The sequence below is a fragment of the Cyphomyrmex costatus genome, unplaced genomic scaffold (assembly GCF_001594065.2).
Source record: "Cyphomyrmex costatus isolate MS0001 unplaced genomic scaffold, Ccosl1.0 scaffold141, whole genome shotgun sequence".
Taxonomy (NCBI): Eukaryota; Metazoa; Arthropoda; class Insecta; order Hymenoptera; family Formicidae; genus Cyphomyrmex; species Cyphomyrmex costatus.
In genome coordinates, this window is record NW_017275402.1 from 938,918 (window position 1) to 959,649 (window position 20,732).

Here is a 20,732-nt window from a genome sequence, read left to right on the forward strand (position 1 = left end):
TAGCACACGATTGAGTATGATTGATTTGTGTTGTGCTTTTCTAGCATTACATTTTTATTTATTAAAATTTAAAATAATATAAAGCACGACTCTTAACGTATTCAAGGATTTTTTACCTATCTTATGCACATGTTTTAATTGTATACTTGCTGTTATATACGTATAAGTCATTCTTACGTTATTATATTATATTATATTATTTTATCATATTATATTTTACTAATATTTTCTATTAACTTTATTCTTTATATTTGAGCAACAATTCCATGTTTTATTTTTTATAATTTTTTACATATTAATATCCTATTTCTTTTTTATTGGTTTTTATTAGTTTTTTAATAATTATTATTTAAATTTTCTAATGTTAATTTTATATTATATATATATATATTTTTTTGTATACGGTTTCAGAGAACTAATCTTAAACTATAACCGTTACTGCTTTTGCTTTCAAAGCATATATTTTATTGAGAAAAGAACAAATATGGATCGATTAGCATGGAATTTGCAATATATTTTTCGATATAACAAAAATGCTAAAGCTTTGTGTTCTAGGAATTAATTAAAAATGTCCACAAACTGCTCTCTGTCCATGTTTCTTCGGTCGCTCAGCCTATCGTGGTTACCACGACAATTTTCGCTTAACAATTTCGCAATCACGCTGAAACTCGCCGAAGACTCGACGCCGCAGTACGTCGTGACTGAAGCGAAATCTATTGTTGATTGTTGTAGGAACTGTTGAGGCGAGGGACACAAGCAGAGACATGGACAATGTGCAAATGATCGGCACTAAAATCACAGCGATCAAGGAATACTTATATGTAAGGCATCCACATTGCACGTCATTCATTACGTCTGCTCATTTAGTGAGATCGACGTCGACAATGTTTTTAACAAATATCTTTATTTAATTAAGTATTGTAGATTATATCCTTGTTTTTATATTTGATCGGTGAAACCAATTGACATTTACAAAGGAATAATTCCTCAGATTCCTTTTATTTTTCGAATACGTTTTACATTCAAATTGTACAACACAAACCGAAACTTTTTATAATAGCACACGGAAGTTATACAATTCCAATGTTTATATGTTAATGAATGAATTGTATTATATATGTATATATTGCATACTAGTCGATGGGCATAGTGGTGTTGGTGGAAACATTGTCGACAATGTCTATCTCTCTGATTTCAATCGTAACTATACAACTAGGAATTTTTAGACTAATCGTGTTAATTTCTTAGTTTCCAGCACACGATTGCCGATACTTATAACAATTAATATGGTCAATTTAGATAAGCGATTTTTAAATTTAAATTGATTTGATTAAATCTGGTTAAAAATTTACTTTTTATGATTTGCTAAAAATTAATCTAATTAAATTAAACGTTATATATGCGTGCAAAGTATATCGTAAAAAGAATATTATTACTTTGGATTTCAGAACTTCGCACGAACGCATTCACCTACCAGACTAATGAGCTCCGAAAACACCTACTCGCTCTCTAAAGAGCATTGCAACCTAAAGTATTCGGGTAAGTGACAGTGTTATGAGAGTGTTTTTAGTTAATATTTATTAGAATACTGCATGAGTTTGGTAAAAAGATAAATATCTCGCGAACAACTAATAAACGTGCATGAATGCTGCTTCTTATTTATATACCCAGACAGCACAGTAATATTTAAAAAATGTATTTAAAACGTACATGTCGGACGTTTGGACGTATTAAAAATATTCAGATTAGATTCATGGATAATTTAAAAACATCCAGTGTTACATTTGGACTTCTTAAAGACGTCCATTTTAGGATGCAATGGACTACAACTTGACTAAATTAATATATTAAACAAATTTTAGACCACAATCCAGAACAAATTTGCACGCTGGAAGCAAAAGATTCCTAACTCTTATCACTGCGAGCAGCAAGCTATTGTTGCTTGACGCTTGCCGCTTGTTGCGTGCTGTCTGAATTAAGCTTTTTTTTTTTAATTTGGTAAAGTTTCGCGAAGGTAACAAAAGTAAAATTCCTCGTGCGATCCAAAAATTTTCACTTGGCAAATCAGCGAAAGCAACACGTCAGACTTAGAACATTTTTTGCATGAGATAAACATTTTTTAAATGTTTAAATGTAAACATACTTTATACGTTGAATAACGTGCGTTTTTAAAATTCATGCTAAGTCCATGGATGTTTGGACTAGATTGAAACCAAGTCCGGATGTCTCTCTCTCTCCAATGGATGTTCTGTGCTGTCTGGGTATTAAACTACATTTGTAATAATAATAATTGTAATATCTCATCATCATTATTTGGTACTCAAATTGACGTACAAATTAAAAAAAAAACAAATTACAACAATACATTATTCTATGTTACTCAAGCACAGGTTTGGCTTTTTGAGAGCAAAATCCAAGAGTCACAATATTGTCCTAATTTCGTAAGGCCTGTCGGTCGGAAGGGTGCATAATAATAGAGGATTTAGAATTATTCTAAAGAGGTTGGTAGGTGCCGAGTGGCTGAGGACAGATTACACGCCACAGGGAGACGGAAGGGTTTGTCATCCTCGTCGTTCGGGAAGTGTTAGCGACCGATAACGACACGCGCGTGTCGCTTGTAGAACTGTGAATATTTCCATGACTTCTCACTTTAAAGAATGATTTTTATATTAAACAATTAACGATCGTAAATCTTATGCAAAAAGGAGAATTTTATTTGCGAACATAAGTGAATTACATCGTAAAACGAAATCCGCAGTATTACTATAAATTAAGGTCGTAATCCGGCTTATAAATCGGCGTGACTAATTGCCACGTGTAACTACCCTTAGAAGGCACTTTGATTAAAGTCGAAACGCGAGGGTCTAGACACATCTGGTACCAAATAACTATATACACGGTAGATGTATCGATTCCGAACAATACAATTTGAGAAAATCAATAAGATATCATGTACGAGTATAGGATTCAACACGAGTAACATTATTGCATTTAAAATTGTCCATATTTAAGTAATATACATGTATATGAATATAATACAATGTATTACATACAGCGTATTACAAACAGCGTATTCCATTTCTAACGAAAAGTATTAATTAGTAGATAGAACAGACATCAATTAGGTGATGCTTAGAACGTAATGAAATCTTGAGCGACTGCTACGGACTTATTTGTATCTCGAAAAGTGCTATAAACCTCGAGAAAAAGGAGGAGATCTTTGGACATTAGATTGATGGAGCTGGATTAGTTGAATCCGACCGCTGGAAGCTGGGGATTTCTCTTGTCTAACCATAGGCTCAGGGCAATTCACCATAAGTTTTCGTACGCCCTTCTTTCTTTAGTCGACTTTTATTCAGCGTCTTTATAATCGTTATTGAAAAAATATTCCTATTGATCGAAGAGCAAAACTTGTCAGAAAAATATTACTGGTCAAGGAAACTATCTTTTGAAATTCTTATTTCTAGAAAATATTTTCGCTTGAATATTAACTCGAGCTTAAATTAATTTTTATTTTATGTTAAAAAATTTAATAAAATTGTCATTTATACTCACATTAAACTAATAGAACACAATAACATATGAACTTGCAAAATTTTGGCATTTTGTGTTCACGTAACGTTATCAATATATATTAAAATAATGAAATACAATATCTTCCTACAATATTAAAAGATATGAAAATAAAAACATATATTTTCTTAAGAAATCTCATTTATATCTCACCGTCTTAAAATGCTAAATAATAATTTAAAAGCAAAGTCTCATAGTATAGCTCGGCTGTTTATCCATGGGATCACCTTAATGCAATGGGAAAACGAGGGGACGGTTCACTTCATGGGATACTTTATGGTTACGCGACGATAGAAGGACAGTTCAATTTACCGAGGATTTACCACGAGCGCATTGAAATATTTTACTGCAACGACTTTGTTCTGTCTTCATTGAATCTGTATGATTCAACAATCTAGCATATACGATACATATATTATACAGATGTATTGTTAGAGAACATTGTATGTGTCATTATACTTTGCTTGCAATTGTGAAAATAATTTTGATATTTTAAATAGCATGCAAAATTTGAAAACCATGTATTTTAATATTAATATAAGTTGATTTATAATTCTATTAATAAAAATAATAAATTAAGTAAGTTTAGTATAAAAAGATAGTTTTTAGAATTTCTAATATTACGTAAAGCTTGGCAATTATATTTATTAAAATAATTGTATTGTACATAATAGCGCAATAAATTGCATGCTGTTGTATTAATAGACATAGTGTCAAAATATCAGGCAGGTGTGTTGTGAGCACAGAAGAAGAGAGAAGAAAAATATGCATAAGATGGTGTCATCCCACCAAACAAGTGAGAGTGTGTCAATTTAGGTCTATACTTTCAATTGTTTGATGAGGTGAAATCATTCTAATCACGCGTTGCCTTCAAGGATGCCATACTATCAAAGATGGTAGGTTGAGTAATAAAAGGAGTCTTGTCAGTACGGTATTAATTGCTATGGTAGAAGAGATTTCACTTGATCCCAACAATCAGAGAGTTATTGTAGTTATTGCATTGTATTGTATTTGAATTATTGTATAGATATTATTCTATTTTACTTCTAAAAGTTATAAAGATATAAATTTGATAAGAAAATATATCATACAATAATATTACATAATAATATATAATTTATTTCAAAAACTTATTAACATTATTGGTATGGTTATTTCAATTAAATCAATCTGCATGCATGATTGTGTCGCTAATTACATGTTTTTTATTGATGATTATCGTAAAATCATTATTTAAGAAATGAACGAAACAAAGAAATTGCGCTTGCAACTTTTTATTTTGTTCACAGATATTCTGCCGCATAATGTAGAGGGTTATCCGGCGACTAGAGAGTTCTTGATGAAGGTAGTGGACATCCTGCTAGACTTCGTCAAATCAACAAATGATAGAAATGCAAAAATCCTCGACTTCCATCATCCTGCCGACATGATGCGTCTGCTTGATTTAGAAATTCCTGATACAGGATTGACTCTTCAACAACTCTTATTGGATTGTTCAACAACTTTGAAGTATCAAGTGAAGACCGGTAAGAATATTCAAACTATATTTCTATTTTTTTTCATATTAGAACAAAAATATAATAAAATCTCAATCAATTTTTATTTCATTATTTTTAATTCATTAATCATGTAAGTTAGCAAAATTTGTATAATTTTGTAAATAGATGATATTGCAAATGTATAGTATGTAATTTTAAAATTTAATAAATAACATTTAAATCTTTTTAACAGTAGAAAATAAACTAATAAAATTTATATAAATTATAGACATTTAAATGTACAAATTACTTCACTATCTTAATTAATGTTAGAGTATAAATTAAATTAGCGACCTGTATATATTCTGAAGTGAACATTCGCGTTATACAGTTATTAAAAAATCCAGTTATAATCAATTTAAAAAAAAAATAACAGAACAGGAAGCTTGAATTGTTTAGAATAAAGAAATATCGCAGTATCATAAAAACGAACAATTTTAAATTACTTTGCAAATTCAAATTTATTATAATTTTGTCATTTAATATAAAATATTTCGACTATAACCATTCAATGTACGTGTTTCTTGTAGGAAGATTTTTGTTATAATTAAAACATCTTGAAATGTTTCGGAACTGAAACATCTAGTTACAGAAAAACAGGTATACTTACAAAAATGTAAATATTTACTTATCAAACAGCCATTTGTCTGTTATCGACTTTTATTACAGAAAAGGCTTCCTATTTTAGTATTTCTATAGTTTCCAAAATTATTTCATGTGTACGCCAAGAAACTCTTCTGATTATTTAATATTCTGCATAATTTTAGACGTTTCAGAAATAATAGAAAATATTAATAAAATTTATTTTTATTTTCTTGTATACGTAAAAGATAAGTTTACTTTTTACTTTTATAGTAAAAATATTTAGGTATGCGTTAAGATTATTCAAATTTATGTCAATGCTAAATGCAAAATGCATGACGTTGAAATAGTAGATCAAAAGATATTGCAAAAGTGCAAGCATCCCTATCAAGAGTAGTATTTTAACGCCGTGTTATCGCACATCCCTATCCCTTAGGGCGATAAGCCACATAATTTCATATTCAATTTAGCATACGCGCTCGCAGGGGTGAAGATAAGGTAGCGACAGACACTGCCAATGAAACTCGACGGCTATCGGCCAACCCTCGAAATATAGTCACATCGACGTCGTTTGCAATATATGGACACAGACGCACGGAATAGCTATAGAACAGATATTTCCGTGCCATCTCTTTTGTGTCACATCTCGTATTATTGGAGATAATAAAGCATCTTTTAGAAAAAGCTGCTTTGTATATTTTTACTTCATTATTTTTATACTCCTGTATAAGTTTTTTAAAAATACACAGGTTTCATATAAAGTAAGGCTTTCTTCTTTTAAAAATATTTAACGATCAACTGGATTTTGTCATATAAATATTTTAATAACATTTTAATAAAAGTATGTTAATAAATATACAATAATAAAATAAAATAATAAATTAAGAAAGTATATATAATTTAATATTTTTACATACACATATATATTATTTGTCTTTATATGAGAATATAATCCTCTTTCCTTTTGTTTAAATTTGTTTCCTTTTTGTTAATTTCACAAATCTCTTATCACCAACTTTACAAGATAGTAAATAAATTATTCTCTTTGGGCTTCTTTAATAAATTAATTTCTTTAAATAAAGCCTATTTTACTTTAATAAAACACGAATAGTAAAATAACGTATCTAATATATATATGAACAAGTTTTAGCTTACAAAATTTTATTTTAATAACGTCCATCTATCGATGCGAACTGAATAGCAATACAGAGGTTGGATGAAATACCACAAGTCAACCGCGAATCTCCCAGCGTGCGAAAGTTCGCTATCTCGGTAGGATTCGATTACCAGCTTGAATGGATGGTAATGCACAATAGAACAGACCTAACTAAACTTAGGCCAGGAATCCCGTTTGTCTGCAACCCATGTAAAAGGAAGCGAGGGCCGCGTGATCATCCCCCCGTTATCGAAGGGCGCGTGCACGATACGTGCTGACAAAAACTTGTTATTAGATTATATACCGCAAGATTCGGGAACCCTTCGTATATCAGGTTTGGAGTAGCGGGGGAGGGAGATCTACGCTTGGCTATGGAATAACGTCCTAGCCATGAAAAATATCAACTGATACGAACCAATGCAGAAGTCATTCTTTTAGAAGAAGGGATATATCGGAAATCTGTTGAAAGGTGTCGATAACAATATGGTATCGAGAATAGTATTTATAAATTCAAGTCAGTTAATAGATATCGACAATAATAGTATATGATCGATAAAACAATACATTCTAATAGATATTTTAACAAACATTAAGGAGTTACGCATATAGTTAGAAATTTAAAAAAAAGAACTGATTTTTAAAAAATTACATTTTTAAAAGTATACAATGTGCTATATCAGTTGTATGGTACTGAAATAGATGACTGTGTGAGTTGAAAAATATTTAGTGTAGACTGCATTTCAAAACCTCGAGATTAAGATTTTCTCAAAATTACTTTTTCAAAACCGCAAGATATCTCAGAAACTGTTACACTAATTTATCTCTAACTTTATGTACTTTTTCTTTAAACATCAAAATCTATTAGTTTTTAATCAAAGAATCTTTTTTATCTTATGGATTAAAAATATTCGGTTTTTAAATTAAAATCGGTACTTAACTTTAAATTTTATCGGAATTTAATTAATCAAAATATTGATTGTTTAATTTAAAGATTAGATAAACTCAATATTATCTAAATCTTATTAAGTTTCTTATATTTTTAATGATCTGGTTTCAAGCAGTACTGCTTGATCATCAAAAAGATTTTTGAAAACAAACGACTTTCCGAACATCTGTTATAATTTTGTTATAAATTAATATTTTTGCATAAAAGAATATGTAGATTTTGTCAGAAAAGGTTCGTTCAAATATAAAAATTTGTATACAAAAACTATACATACACTTTTTTAAAAAAATTGATGAAAGTTTATTTTTTCGACTTCAGGCTGATTGAGGATAATCCTTTATAAAGATAAATATGCACTTACAACAACGATAGTAGTTTTTAACGCCACTCTGAAATAAAAAAATATAATATAGAAGAGTAGAAATTACAATATATAAATTAATTTAAACAAAATGAGCAATATATATTAAAAGATATTTTTATTGATTACAAAGTTGTAAATAACAACCTTACTAATCAACTTGATCGATTGATACAATTTTTATGATTGTCGTACTTTTATGTATAAGTATATTCAAGTCACATATTCATTGATAAATGTAGTGGAATTCAACAAAATTTATGTTTCACTACAAAATCTACAAAACTTGTATAAGCGCTAGAAATTTGTAACATATCGAAATTCCAGCTATTTGAAAAGAAGCTAAATGTTATCGGCTTGAATGTAACTTTTTCTAGGTCACATACATCATCTCGAATAATATTTCGCGCAATCCATTTCTGTCATCTGGTATTTTTATTATTATATATAAAATACCCAGTATTGAATTAGGGGAGGAGATCTTTCTATTATTCATAGATTATAATTACTAGGGAAATAAAATAATATTATAAAATTATTACATAAAGTCACAAGTAATATAAAAATACAAAAAATATATGATTTAAAAAATAATTAATAGATTTAACTTTCTTTTACATAACTATAATTAAAAATAGAAAATTGTCCAAATTATAGCTGTGGTATGAAAACACTACTGCGTTATTACTAAAATAAGTTTTCACGTAGCACTATTGGGATGGCAAATTTCAATAGGATTGGTGTAATTAAGAGCCATTTCTACATGATTTTTCCTTAAAAGGATAGAGGGGAAACAGTAAATAGGGGCGAAACCCAGCTGCGGAGGGTACAACGCGATATAGGGGTAGCGGTATTTCGCGAAAGCTTTTGCATGGCAGCACCGAGCTGCAGCATCACGCGGAGGAATTTAAATTGATATCGATAGTTCGTCGTGGAATGCGCAAATCGGTTCGTCACGGAATGCGAAAAACGCCGTATCATGTGGGAGCTATTCGACGATGATGGTTTTTGTTGAAAAAGATCGAACATACCAAGCATTTAAAATACCCTGCCCGTATTTGTTCGTATTGGCAAAATAAAAGGACGTTGCACCCGATTTCTTGTAAGTTATCTGATTGGTAAGAAATAATTTTATAAATTTATCTTACTATATAATAACAATATTATTAGATATTAAAATACACAATTAGATATTTTTAATACATTTTTTCTCAAAACGTAAAACAACTTACAGAGTGTTTCTATCTTTTAGTAGCAATATTTATATGTTTCAGTAGTAAAATAAAAGTTACAATTTTTTTCATAATAAACAAAAGACGTAAAAGAGGCATATTACAATACAATATTTCGCAAAATGCTTTATAATATGCTACATAATATAACAGCAATGCCAAGTACAATGTTACTTTCCTTATGAGCAGCATGATTGATTGTGCAACATTAATGTTAAGCCCGAGTTACACACTTCGCTCCATACAAATCCTGAGCCCTATAATATATCACCGCAGCCTGCTCAAAGCAGGTTCTCCTTGCGTTCTCTTTTTCCCGTCTATGCGAGGGCAGGAGCAAATTAGTCGGAAAATGATTCCCTGGATAGCATAATCGCTAAGAAGGACCAACCGGGGTTGAGACAAATCGTTTATTGTATTGTAACTGAAAATCATAATCCATAGATATACAGTTAATTTTCAACATTTAGTTAAATGCAAACACATGGTTGCAAAAAGAAATAAAATAACCGAACACAATCTTTTTGAATTTATACTTTAAATTAATTTATTTCATTCAAAATAAGATTCACCAATCTTTGTTTTATCATCATTTTATGTTCGTATAAAAAATTACATAGAAATTATATAAATAAGGAATGAAAATATCAGCTATAATAATACGAGATATGAGAGTAGTTAATTCAGTGTAGTTTCTACAAGAAGATGCTAGAATGTCATACAATCCTGAATTCGCGACACAAATCTGCATAACGCAAAGCGGCTTATCTTGCACCAGTTGGTCGTACGTGTTTGTTTTTCCTGAACGGTATACGAGTAGAGTCGTTTGAGAGCCTCTGCAAACAATCTAGTCGAGCAGCGACGCGTATGACGCGCAAAATGCGGGCGCTTCGGACCATCGAACCCTGTTCCACCCTTGGCCAGGACGCTATTCTGTCGCTCCTGCCAGACGGGAAGAAGAGAGAAGATCGTCTTCTCGCAGACCCCTCAGACCGGACGCGTGCCACGATCCACGGACCGAGATAATTGCAAATAACAGTACGACAAACGGCAAATACCACCATCTGATATCGTGTCTGAGGCGATTTTCGTGTCAAACCGTTGATATACGTATGTGCTTCGATCGATGATGGTCTATGTATAGCTATTTACAAAGATTATTGAAGTAGTCAAAATTTTTTCCAAGATGGATGAGAAAGTAAAGTCTATCAGGTGTTTGCAATTGATACAAATTTTTAGAGCAGAAAAGAAATATAAACTGTTAATATTATAGAGATTATATAAAAAGCATAGAATAAGTGGCACAACTTCGAATACGATACAATTCTGAACAAAACAAAATTTGAATCCAATTTTCGAGATTTAAGCTTGATAACTCTCTTATTGTGTATGGAGGACATTGAAGAGTACCAAACAGAAAAATTGAACTTCGAAAATTGAATTAAAATCTTATTTCGTGATACGTGAATTAGAAATTTTTTCCTATAACAGATAAAGCATATTCAATAAAAAGAATATCATTCGTTTCAATTTATAGTCGTAACGATGAAAATCTTTTTTTAAAGACCATTCATACTATTTTTTACATAATCGTTTTCCATTAATGGAATTCCTTTAATGGAAATACGTAGTCCGCGTTCGTGAAGAGAATCCTCCGACAAGAATTGGAGATTATCCTTCCAGGCCTTTAACGTCGGTTCGACTTTACCACGCGTCGAATCCCATACTGTTGCTGCTGTCAGTGAAGGGCAATGTCCGTAGCTCGTAATGCCATGTGTCAATCATTGCTTCAAATCAGAAGATTAAATAGTGTGATATCAATAGACGAATAACGCGTGCGCATTTTATACTTAATATTTCTCGTAAACTTGAAATAATATTATCAGTGTTAAAAATTTTTACTTTTTAAATAAAATAAATGCTATCTAATGTATTTATAAAATAATTTTTGCGATATAAATTTGAGATATTTAAGTCTGTTTAATTTTTTGTACAATGCTTCTCAAATATCAGCATGCGTGTGATAAAGCATAAGATTATCGTGCACACAAGGGTCAAAGTTTTTCGATACCGGATATTCAACGAAGTGAATCCATCATATTTCAAGGATCAAGGGATTTATGCTATCCTAAAGAAGGTGATAGTGCTCGTAGGGTTCTTTTATGTCTATATGTGTTCCATGGATTGTTTCCGGGTGAAATATGGAAGAAAATACGAGAAAATATTTTTTTCTTAAACTTCGATCAATCATTTTCCTCTCCTTTGTTTATACATAGTTTCTTTGCACTTTCTTTTTTTATAAACATGTTTTAAAAATATCGACTTAAATAACTAAATGAGTTTAACGCGGAACGCAAATAGCGGATTAGAAGGCTGAAATGTCTAGGCATTTATGTCAAAAAGAGAGAGAAAATAAAGTACTCGCTCCCCTAGTTGCATCAGAAGGCTGGGCTCCCATCGAATAGAAGCATTAGGCCTGATCCTCGCGCGATGTTCAGCCGAGCGGATGACAACGTACTCGGGAAGAGCTTAAATCTCTCTCTTGCCGCCTTTCCTCTTGCGTGCCTTTAACTTACGCGGTATTACAAGGTCGTGTGTAACACAATAACACTCGGACACGTGCCATGTCAAAATTATTAATTACTTTGCTATTAAGAACCACTTGTCAACAATCACTGCAGTCACGATTGGCAGAATGATTTATCGGCAAAGTAGTAATTAATTTTTCGTCACCTTTGCATAATTTTCGACATGGATACGCACTTTAGTGAAATTTATTCAAATGAAATCGGACTGCGATTTTTCTCTGAGGGAATTCTTTCCTCTTGATTTTTTTAGGACATCCACATTTCTTCAATCAACTATCATGCGGTCTCGATTTAATGTCTATGGCTGGCGAATGGTTAACTGCGACAGCAAACACAAACATGTTTACCTACGAAATCGCTCCTGTATTCATTCTAATGGAGCATGTTGTTCTACAAAAAATGCGCGAGCTTATAGGCTGGAACGGCGGTGACTCTATTCTCGCACCAGGAGGATCTATTAGCAATCTTTACGCCTTTCTTGCGGCCAGGCATAAAATGTTCCCGTACTATAAAGAAAAAGGACTCTCTGCTATTGGAGGACAGCTAGTTATGTTTACGTCCGATCAGGTTCGTGATGCCAATATCTAAATATTTGATTTGTAATTCACTGTTGCCATTTTTTCAAAAGTTTATACTTCACAAAATTCAACTTTTAAAACCTTAACAGAAAATGAAAATTACAGAAAAATTGAATAGTATAATAGATACATATCATATTACATATCGCGTAAAAAGCATTAGATCATAAATTTGTTAAAAACACTTTTTATTATAATAATATTATTATAATAATAATTTCGAAATTACACAAATTTTAAAAAGTTGATTAACGTTTCGTATACCTTCATAAGAGGAAATTTATAGTTCATCATTAATACTGTGGATTATTAATGCCTGCAGTGCCATTATTCTGTGAAATCATGCGCGTCTGTTTGCGGTCTCGGTACGGATAATTGCGTGATGGTGCCTAGCGACGAACGGGGTCGCATTATTCCGTCGAAACTGGAGGAATTAATCCTGGAGCGTAAGGCCAAAGGTCACATACCGTTTTTCGTGAATGCCACTGCGGGAACAACAGTCATTGGTGCATTTGATCCGATTCCGGAAATCGCTGATATCTGCCAAAAATACAATCTATGGCTGCATGTCGACGTGAGTAACGCTTCTCGAAAAAAAAATACGAAATACCTACCATACATAATATTTAATACATATTTATCTTGTATTTATACATGATTGTGCTTTAAAACACATAATTTTAATGTTTGTTTAAACATTTTAATAATTATATAATGTAATATGATTCCAAATTTTTTTAGATGTTGAGTATGATGTAAGAATATATATATTATATATATTATATATAAATTATCAATTAATTTTGTATATTATACACAATTCGTCTAATAATAGCTACATGAAATAATAAAATAGTACATAATAAAAAGGAGATTAAACTGAATTTAACTGAATAACTTCGAAGGCCTGCTTAAGCAATACCGTTTCAAACTAGATGTGCTTATGCAATCAAGCTCATTCAAACACGATTTAAGCTGTAAATGCCAAACGAGTAAGAACCTTAATCTACATAATATATGTGGGAAGCGGCAGAAGTTGCACCAGTACTACATTCGCTTTATAGGGGAAGTTCAGAAAATACCGGATCTATAAGTCAGATTAAAAAATGATTTAAAAAATCCTGCATTTCTTTTATATTAAATTTTCGCATCATTTTTCCATCATCAAGTATTTAATCTATTATCAAAAGTAATCATTTATTTCTGTCCCAGGCGGCTTGGGGTGGTGGACTGCTTCTGTCGAGAAAGTACAGGCATCCGAGATTGACCGGCATCGAACGGTGAGTGCTAAATTTAGTATTGATTTATTTTGATTAATATATTCTAATATATTTTATTAAGTAGTTGAATCGTGAAAAAAGTAGACATAAATTTGTGTTAATAATTTTTTAATTAAACTATATCATAGATAATTTGTCACCGTATTTTTAAATTAAATATTATTTCCCTGTGTATATCTTTTTATATGAATGTTTATTGCGTTATTTACAATTTTATTTACTTCTGCATTTGAATATCGCGCACATACGTTCTATGTAGGGGAGATTCCATCCACGAGAGTTTTATAGTTTATTGGGGCTTAGTTGGGCTTACGTATAATGGACTTCTTTGAAAAACATCTCAAACTCGATGCGCATAGCATATATAGTATAAAATCGATACGCTCCTTTCGAGATAGTTGAGATTTGAACATCAGGCGCTGCAAATGATTTTACATGAGAATGGTCGAAGGCAGTCAGCCCGTAATGTATTACTAGCATAAACCGCGATTAGGACGCTAAGAGGGGCTGGCGTCAGATTGCATTAGGATTTTTTGTGTTAGAAATAATTTTGTTATGCGGAAAATTTGAACAAGTATTCAAATATGATGGGAAATATTATAACATACGATATATTTTTACATTATAAATAGATAACATATAATATTTTCCACATAAATTTAAATTTTAGATTTATTATTAATTATATATAATATATCAAAAATTGTGAAAAAATACGATGGTAAGTCGAACGTTTTAAGACAGAAAATCCAATGCAAATTATATTTACAAAAAGGTTCGCGAGAAAATGCGCAACTTGTGATTCACCTTGTATATCTGTGGACACGAATTCAATGGAACCCTTCGAGCTGTGATAGGGGTCAGGGGTATGGACGAGACATGCATGGGGTTGGCGAGATTAATCCACGATTTGCATCCAGGCGCATCTGCTCCCTCGATTCAGACAATCCCTGATCTGAAAATCGGTGTGAGAAGTCTCTAGGGAATGATTTATGTACAGAAAAAGATGGCAATTCATCTATCAGAATATACCACAATATCTTTCAAGAATACAATGTATCTATTTTAGGATACAATAATAACCTGTGATAATGATAAATACTTTTTAAATTGACGAGTTTATAGTATAATTAAAATGATTTTTATACTTATTTTACGAAACTCTTCAACACATTTTACTGCAAAGATCTCCAATTTATCTGGAGATTGGCGCAGTTACGGATTTGTTTTTTTTTGCTATTTTGATTGTAGATGAATTGCGATTTTTCTGCGTGGACTGTACTGCGACGGGAACTTCCTTCCTGGAAGTCTTGATTAAAATGGCAAACGAAAAGCGCGCATAGAAAGATCCGACGCATGAGCAACAGCTGGATCAGTTCCCTGGAGCACATTTGCAGAACAGAATTCTCCTCTTATATCGACGCGCCGCGGTGCCATGCCATCCTCCGCAAGCCTGAAATAAAAGCCCGTGCCTTGACAATGCCGGATTAAACTCGTACAAAGAGAACTGCCTCCCTCGTTCCCCGGTCGGTCCTCTTTCCTCCTTCTCTGTTTCCTTCATATCCATGTTCCAGATTACATAGAATCGAGAAAGAGCGCCGTGATTTCGCTTTTATGGTAAAGCTGAAATAATCGCTCTTAAAAAGATAGGTCGGTGAAGACTGTGCGAGTGTACGTGAAGTTCAAAGTTCGAAGTGTAACCATTTGTTAAGAGAAGAAATTCGGATCACTTGTTCAACTTCCTTCAAGTCAACTCCGAGTTCTTAATTACAAGTTTCTAATTTCTCTTAATCTTTCTTGAGGAAGTTTAATTATTATTTAATCCTTATCATTATAGAGATATCTTCTTTACAGAAAATGTCTGACTTGTATTTTCATAAAACTTATCTTCTCTTTCTCTTAAAAGAATATACTTGCCGTTAGGAATTAACTTCTATTAGCGTTCCTTCCTAATCAGTAATTTTTACGCTACCAAACATAGAACTTCCACATATGTATACGAGCATTACGCTAAGGGTGAGGGTAATTAACATCCCCTGTAATATATATCAAGCGGCTTTTGGGGTTGGCACCTTGGACGAATTTAAAAGTGAATGGAAGGGCGTCGTGTGCGCCAGCTTCAGCTGCGAATCGCATTAATCACTTGCTTTAAGCACGCTTCTCAAGTAAGGCCTGTGCGTCTTATGTAGAGAAAAAAGTTTATACTTAATATTCTTTTCAACTAAATGGATACTCCTAAAAAGTTTATAATAATTTTCGTATGAGAAATGTAAAGTGCTATTTCAATTTTATTACTACAATTAAATTTTAAAAAGTATGCGATAAATTACGAAGTAATTCAAATCTTCTTGTTTAAATTAATGTTTTACTTTTAAGTACGCGTTTTTTATTGCATCAGTATTTATTTAAATTTAAATTGAAGAATATTACAGAATATTCATTTTACTGTTGTCTCTTATATACAAAAAAAAAGTAATTATAAATTCTCTGCAGATCGTGACAAAAAATTACGGCAAAAAAAATAGAAAATAGAAAATTTTGTATTAAAAAATATTATATAAAAGATTGAATTCTATTTGTTCTAAAATTAAAGCTCTATTTGACTCAAACAGATAGCTATGTGTGTCGATCTGTAACAAATAGAAGGATGCACGCGAGTGAATAATGGACAACGTCTGTTAATGACACGAATCGCGCTTCAAGGGTGCTTCAAGAGTACCCTCGTATCATTCACAGGATGTTCAGGCAGCACGCAGAACCGCCATCGCGATAAACATGTCACTTGCCAAGTATCAAATATTTATCATAAAGCACGCAACTTATGTACTTGAAGCAAAGTTTTACAAAAAAAATGACACGTATCTTTTCAGTTTTTCATAAATTCCATATAACTTTATCTATGTGTATGTAGATATTTATAACAAATATTATACTATTTATTACAACACTTTGTTTTATTATTTGCTATATTTTTCATCGTATTTAATTCTCTTTATCTTTAATAATTTGCGCACCATTAACTGCTAAAACAAAACCACAAATTTGGATCGAGGAATGTGAATGTGGATTCTCACATCACAATGCTTTTTCAAGGATTTAAGAAGGGTTAAAGGTTTTTACCGCCGGAGTGGGTCTCCGAGGACCAGGGGGTTAAATCCGGTCCCGTGGCTATATTAATAGCTCTTCTCTCGAATTGATAGACCCCCTTCCGTGGGCACGGCGGGAAGATAACTCATATTTTATCCCCTATTGGTTCCCGTGGGAGTGGATAAGAGTTTGATGACCAGCTGAGGTCGGCTGGCTTTTTCAGTCAGCCCGGCGAAGGCTCGCTTCGACAGGTTGCTGATAAGGCAAAAGAGAAGAATAATTTTCTGCACTATATTCGTAAAATGTACGGCTTATTTGATATATTTTGTTATCACAGAGACCTTTCCTATTAAAGAGATAAAATTGAAGTTTTTCTTAGTCTAAAATATACTTTGTACATTTACAAAAAAATCTGATGGTACTTTTAACGTTTAGAAGAATAAATACATTAATTTACTTTTACCACATAAACTCCACATTTAAAAGTACAAACATTAAATATCTTTTAAAAGTGTGAAAATTATATATCAAAGAAAATTTGAAATTTTTGTAAAATCCAACAATGTATGATTTTTCAGAGCTGATTCAGTGACATGGAATCCACATAAACTTATGGGAGCTCTGCTTCAATGTTCCAGTATTCACTTTAAGGAAGACGTAAGTTATGAAATTAAACGTCATTAATTAGACAATATTTTCATAAATACAAAAAATCTATATATTACAAAAATTATAAATAATGATTATCGGTCATCTAATTCGATTGGAAATACTATTAATAAAAAAATATTATCAATATCATTTCCTTATTTGTGCCATTTGTATGTCACTTCGACATTTCTGACATTTTTTTCTTCTTTAGTACTTTTTATTCTCACACGACCGATGTTAAGAAGTAAATATTTAAAATAATAATATGCACAAATAAACAGTGACATTGCATCCACGTTTAAGGCGTTGCACTTTTAGAAATCTTCCCTGTTTCCGAGAGCACTGAAATTCCTGCATCGCGCAAGGGCTACGAGGCAACACTAGTCGCATTCCAAGGGGTAGACCTACGTGCCGGGGCGCTTGGCACTACAGGAATTTAATTAAACTAAGAGATAACATATGTTGCCGTCCGTCTACAGCGCGCGCTGTCGGGGAGGGTCTATCTCCCCACGCGACTCAGTTATTGCTAACTCCGAACTTCCCCTTCGGATATTAAAATTCCGTGCACCGGCTGCCGCGAGATATCCGGGGGAGAACACGTCGTGCTTTTGTCGGACCGCGTTACCGTTGACGTTGAAGCGCGACGTCCAAGGGGGATGCTTTGTTAACATTGACAATTGTGTGTTGTTTTATTTAATAATATAGGTTTACAAGTCGCGTATGTAAAAATATTAATTTTTTTATTATATAATATTTATAGCTGTAATAACTAAGTAATTATTCTTTACTATCGCTAGCGTTAACATTAGAAATCAATAAGTAATAATATAATGATAATGCTTAAATATAAGAATTTAAGGATTTTTTAGCTTGAAAATATAATATTCGTTGGTTACGTAAATCAATGTTGTATAAAATTCTCTAAGTGACATAGAGAGCATTCATAAATAATGAAGTGACTAAAAAATAATCTTGTCCAAAACAATGGTAGTCAATAATAGAGTGCAACATTGGTGCGGCATATCCGCCATTTTGTAAATTCAATATCCTGAGTATTCCTCCTCACGCGCATGTGTTGGAGTGTCGTATCGACCCAGACGGACTCGCCCTCTTCCTCCTCCGGCGGGCTGTCAATCGTAAACCATGCGAAACAATTCCGGAAACACTTCGTTATCGGAAAAATGTTATAGGCGGCTGTCTCTCGTCTGTTTTGAAAGCGAGAGCTGTTTCCATTTTGCAGGGGCTACTGATCAGCTGTAACCAAATGTCCGCGGAATACCTGTTTATGACGGACAAGCTGTACGACGTGAGGTACGACACTGGCGATAAGGTCATTCAATGCGGGCGTCACAACGACATTTTCAAGCTTTGGTTGCAATGGCGCGCCAAGGTACAAAATCCATTGTTACAGAAAGACGATTTTATGCTTTTTCATTAGACGTCGACATTCTCCTCGGCATTCTTCTCAGTAACATATAGACTGTATTTCCACAGTGATTGAAACTGGGAAATGAATCTGTTACTTTATTATTTAGGGAACAGAGGGTTTCGAGAAGCACATGGATCGGCTGATGGAACTGGCGGAATACATGGTTAGAAGGATTAAACAAATGCCCGACAAATATTACCTGATTCTTGAACCTGAATTAGTGAACGTCTGTTTTTGGTATCTACCTACGCGCGTACGAAACATGCCACATACCGCAGAGAGAATAAAAATCTTAGGCGAGGTGCGTTTGATGAGTTTAAAGACATACAATTAAAGTACAACGTTTGATGAAGCTGAACAAAATCTAATAATTTTGCCAAATTTGTTAACATTATAAGAAAATTTTAAAAGTTTCTTTCGAAAAAATTTTAGCACAAGAGAAAACTGTTTATGCTTCTAGATATGTCCAATACTGAAAGGTCGCATGATGCAAGCTGGCACTCTGATGGTTGGTTACCAACCGGATGATCGACGGCCCAATTTCTTCAGGAACATCATTTCCAGTGCCGCCGTAACGGAAGCCGACGTCGATTTTCTTCTGGCTGAGATGGATCGATTGGGCCATGACTTGTAAGAAATCTGTCCACATATAGGCAATATAGGCATTAATACGATGTGCAGCGATTAACCGACTGGTACACCGATATCCGTGATTTATCTGACAATGAGTGCGTTTTTCGCTATTCGTTCTAAAAAAAATTATAAGTTTGAGACTCAGGTCACAAAATTCAGAATCACTTATATGAACGTAAGGTATACGAAAAAATAAGCGATTTTATTTTCTCTAATTTTTCTATCAAAATGACGTTACATTTTATTAACGTAAATGACGTAAATTGTTTATTTTATTTGAATAAGATTTTATTTATTATTAACTAAAATTATAGTATAATTTTTTGTAAACTTCGTTTTACATGGCGTAAAGATATTAATTTTTAATTAATTTAGTATTTGTTTAAATTTTGATTAGATTGAGCAAGGAAAACATTTCTTGTGAATTTGTAGATTATTACACATTTGCCCGTAAACATTCATTCATTGTTCCATAACATATTTTTAAAATCTGAATGAATCGGTATAATTTATATTATTAAAATTATCAGAATATATATTATTAATTTATTAATTATCGGAAGAATAATTTAATTTTGTATAAATCTCCATTATTGAACGGAAAAGGCTATTAGTGAAGGATTGATGTGTAGTTAAACGCTTCTTTATTCTGCGACCAGTTTGCAGAAGCTACCTGCACGTCGAAAAATACATATACGTAGCATATAAGTTTTCTAGATTTAAACGAAATACACGGCATATCCAAGAAAAACGAAATTATGAGTCAAGTTACAAAGTTAATGATGCTTCCGGCCGTAAGCTATGCAGATTTGTTATTTTTTGCTGCTCGATGCGCGATAATATTTATGCAAGTGATAAAATGATCGATTATTCATTAATCGAAGCAATAATAGTGTACATCCGCTTTCCAAATGAAACATTTAAATACAAATTTTCATCTTGAAACGCGGATTAGATGTCGTTCAAAATTTACATATCGAAAATCTCTCTTTTTAGTATTTATATTAATTTTGTGCATGACATCAAATTAATTTTCAAATATTTAGCACAAAGTTACAAATGATTCTTTAAATTTATGAAAAAAATGTTTTCTTCTTGCAA

At 32.3% G+C, this 20,732-nt stretch overlaps 1 protein-coding gene across 1 annotated transcript; it reads left to right on the top strand.

Annotated features, from left to right (window-relative positions):
* Nucleotides 1-751: 751 nt before the first annotated feature.
* Nucleotides 752-19,632, top strand: Gad1 (glutamate decarboxylase). Its single transcript, XM_018551529.1, has 10 exons — nucleotides 752-821; nucleotides 1,449-1,539; nucleotides 4,863-5,099; nucleotides 12,224-12,540; nucleotides 12,874-13,125; nucleotides 13,764-13,831; nucleotides 17,497-17,575; nucleotides 18,810-18,959; nucleotides 19,105-19,299; nucleotides 19,459-19,632. Exons 1-10 carry the CDS (start codon nucleotides 765-767, stop codon nucleotides 19,630-19,632), a joined length of 1,620 nt encoding a protein of 539 aa, XP_018407031.1. The 5' UTR covers nucleotides 752-764.
* The last annotated feature ends 1,100 nt before the right edge of the window (nucleotides 19,633-20,732 follow it).

What these genes read in the sequence shown, in the direction of transcription:
- Gad1 (XM_018551529.1), top strand. Translation starts at nt 765, where the DNA reads ATGGACAATGTGCAAATGATCGGCACTAAAATCACAGCGATCAAGGAA. An exon ending in CGATCAAGGAATACTTATAT is followed by an intron (nt 822 to 1,448) that starts GTAAGGCATCCA and finishes TTTGGATTTCAG; the next exon opens with AACTTCGCACGAACGCATTC. An exon ending in GAATAAAAATCTTAGGCGAG is followed by an intron (nt 19,300 to 19,458) that starts GTGCGTTTGATG and finishes TTATGCTTCTAG; the next exon opens with ATATGTCCAATACTGAAAGG.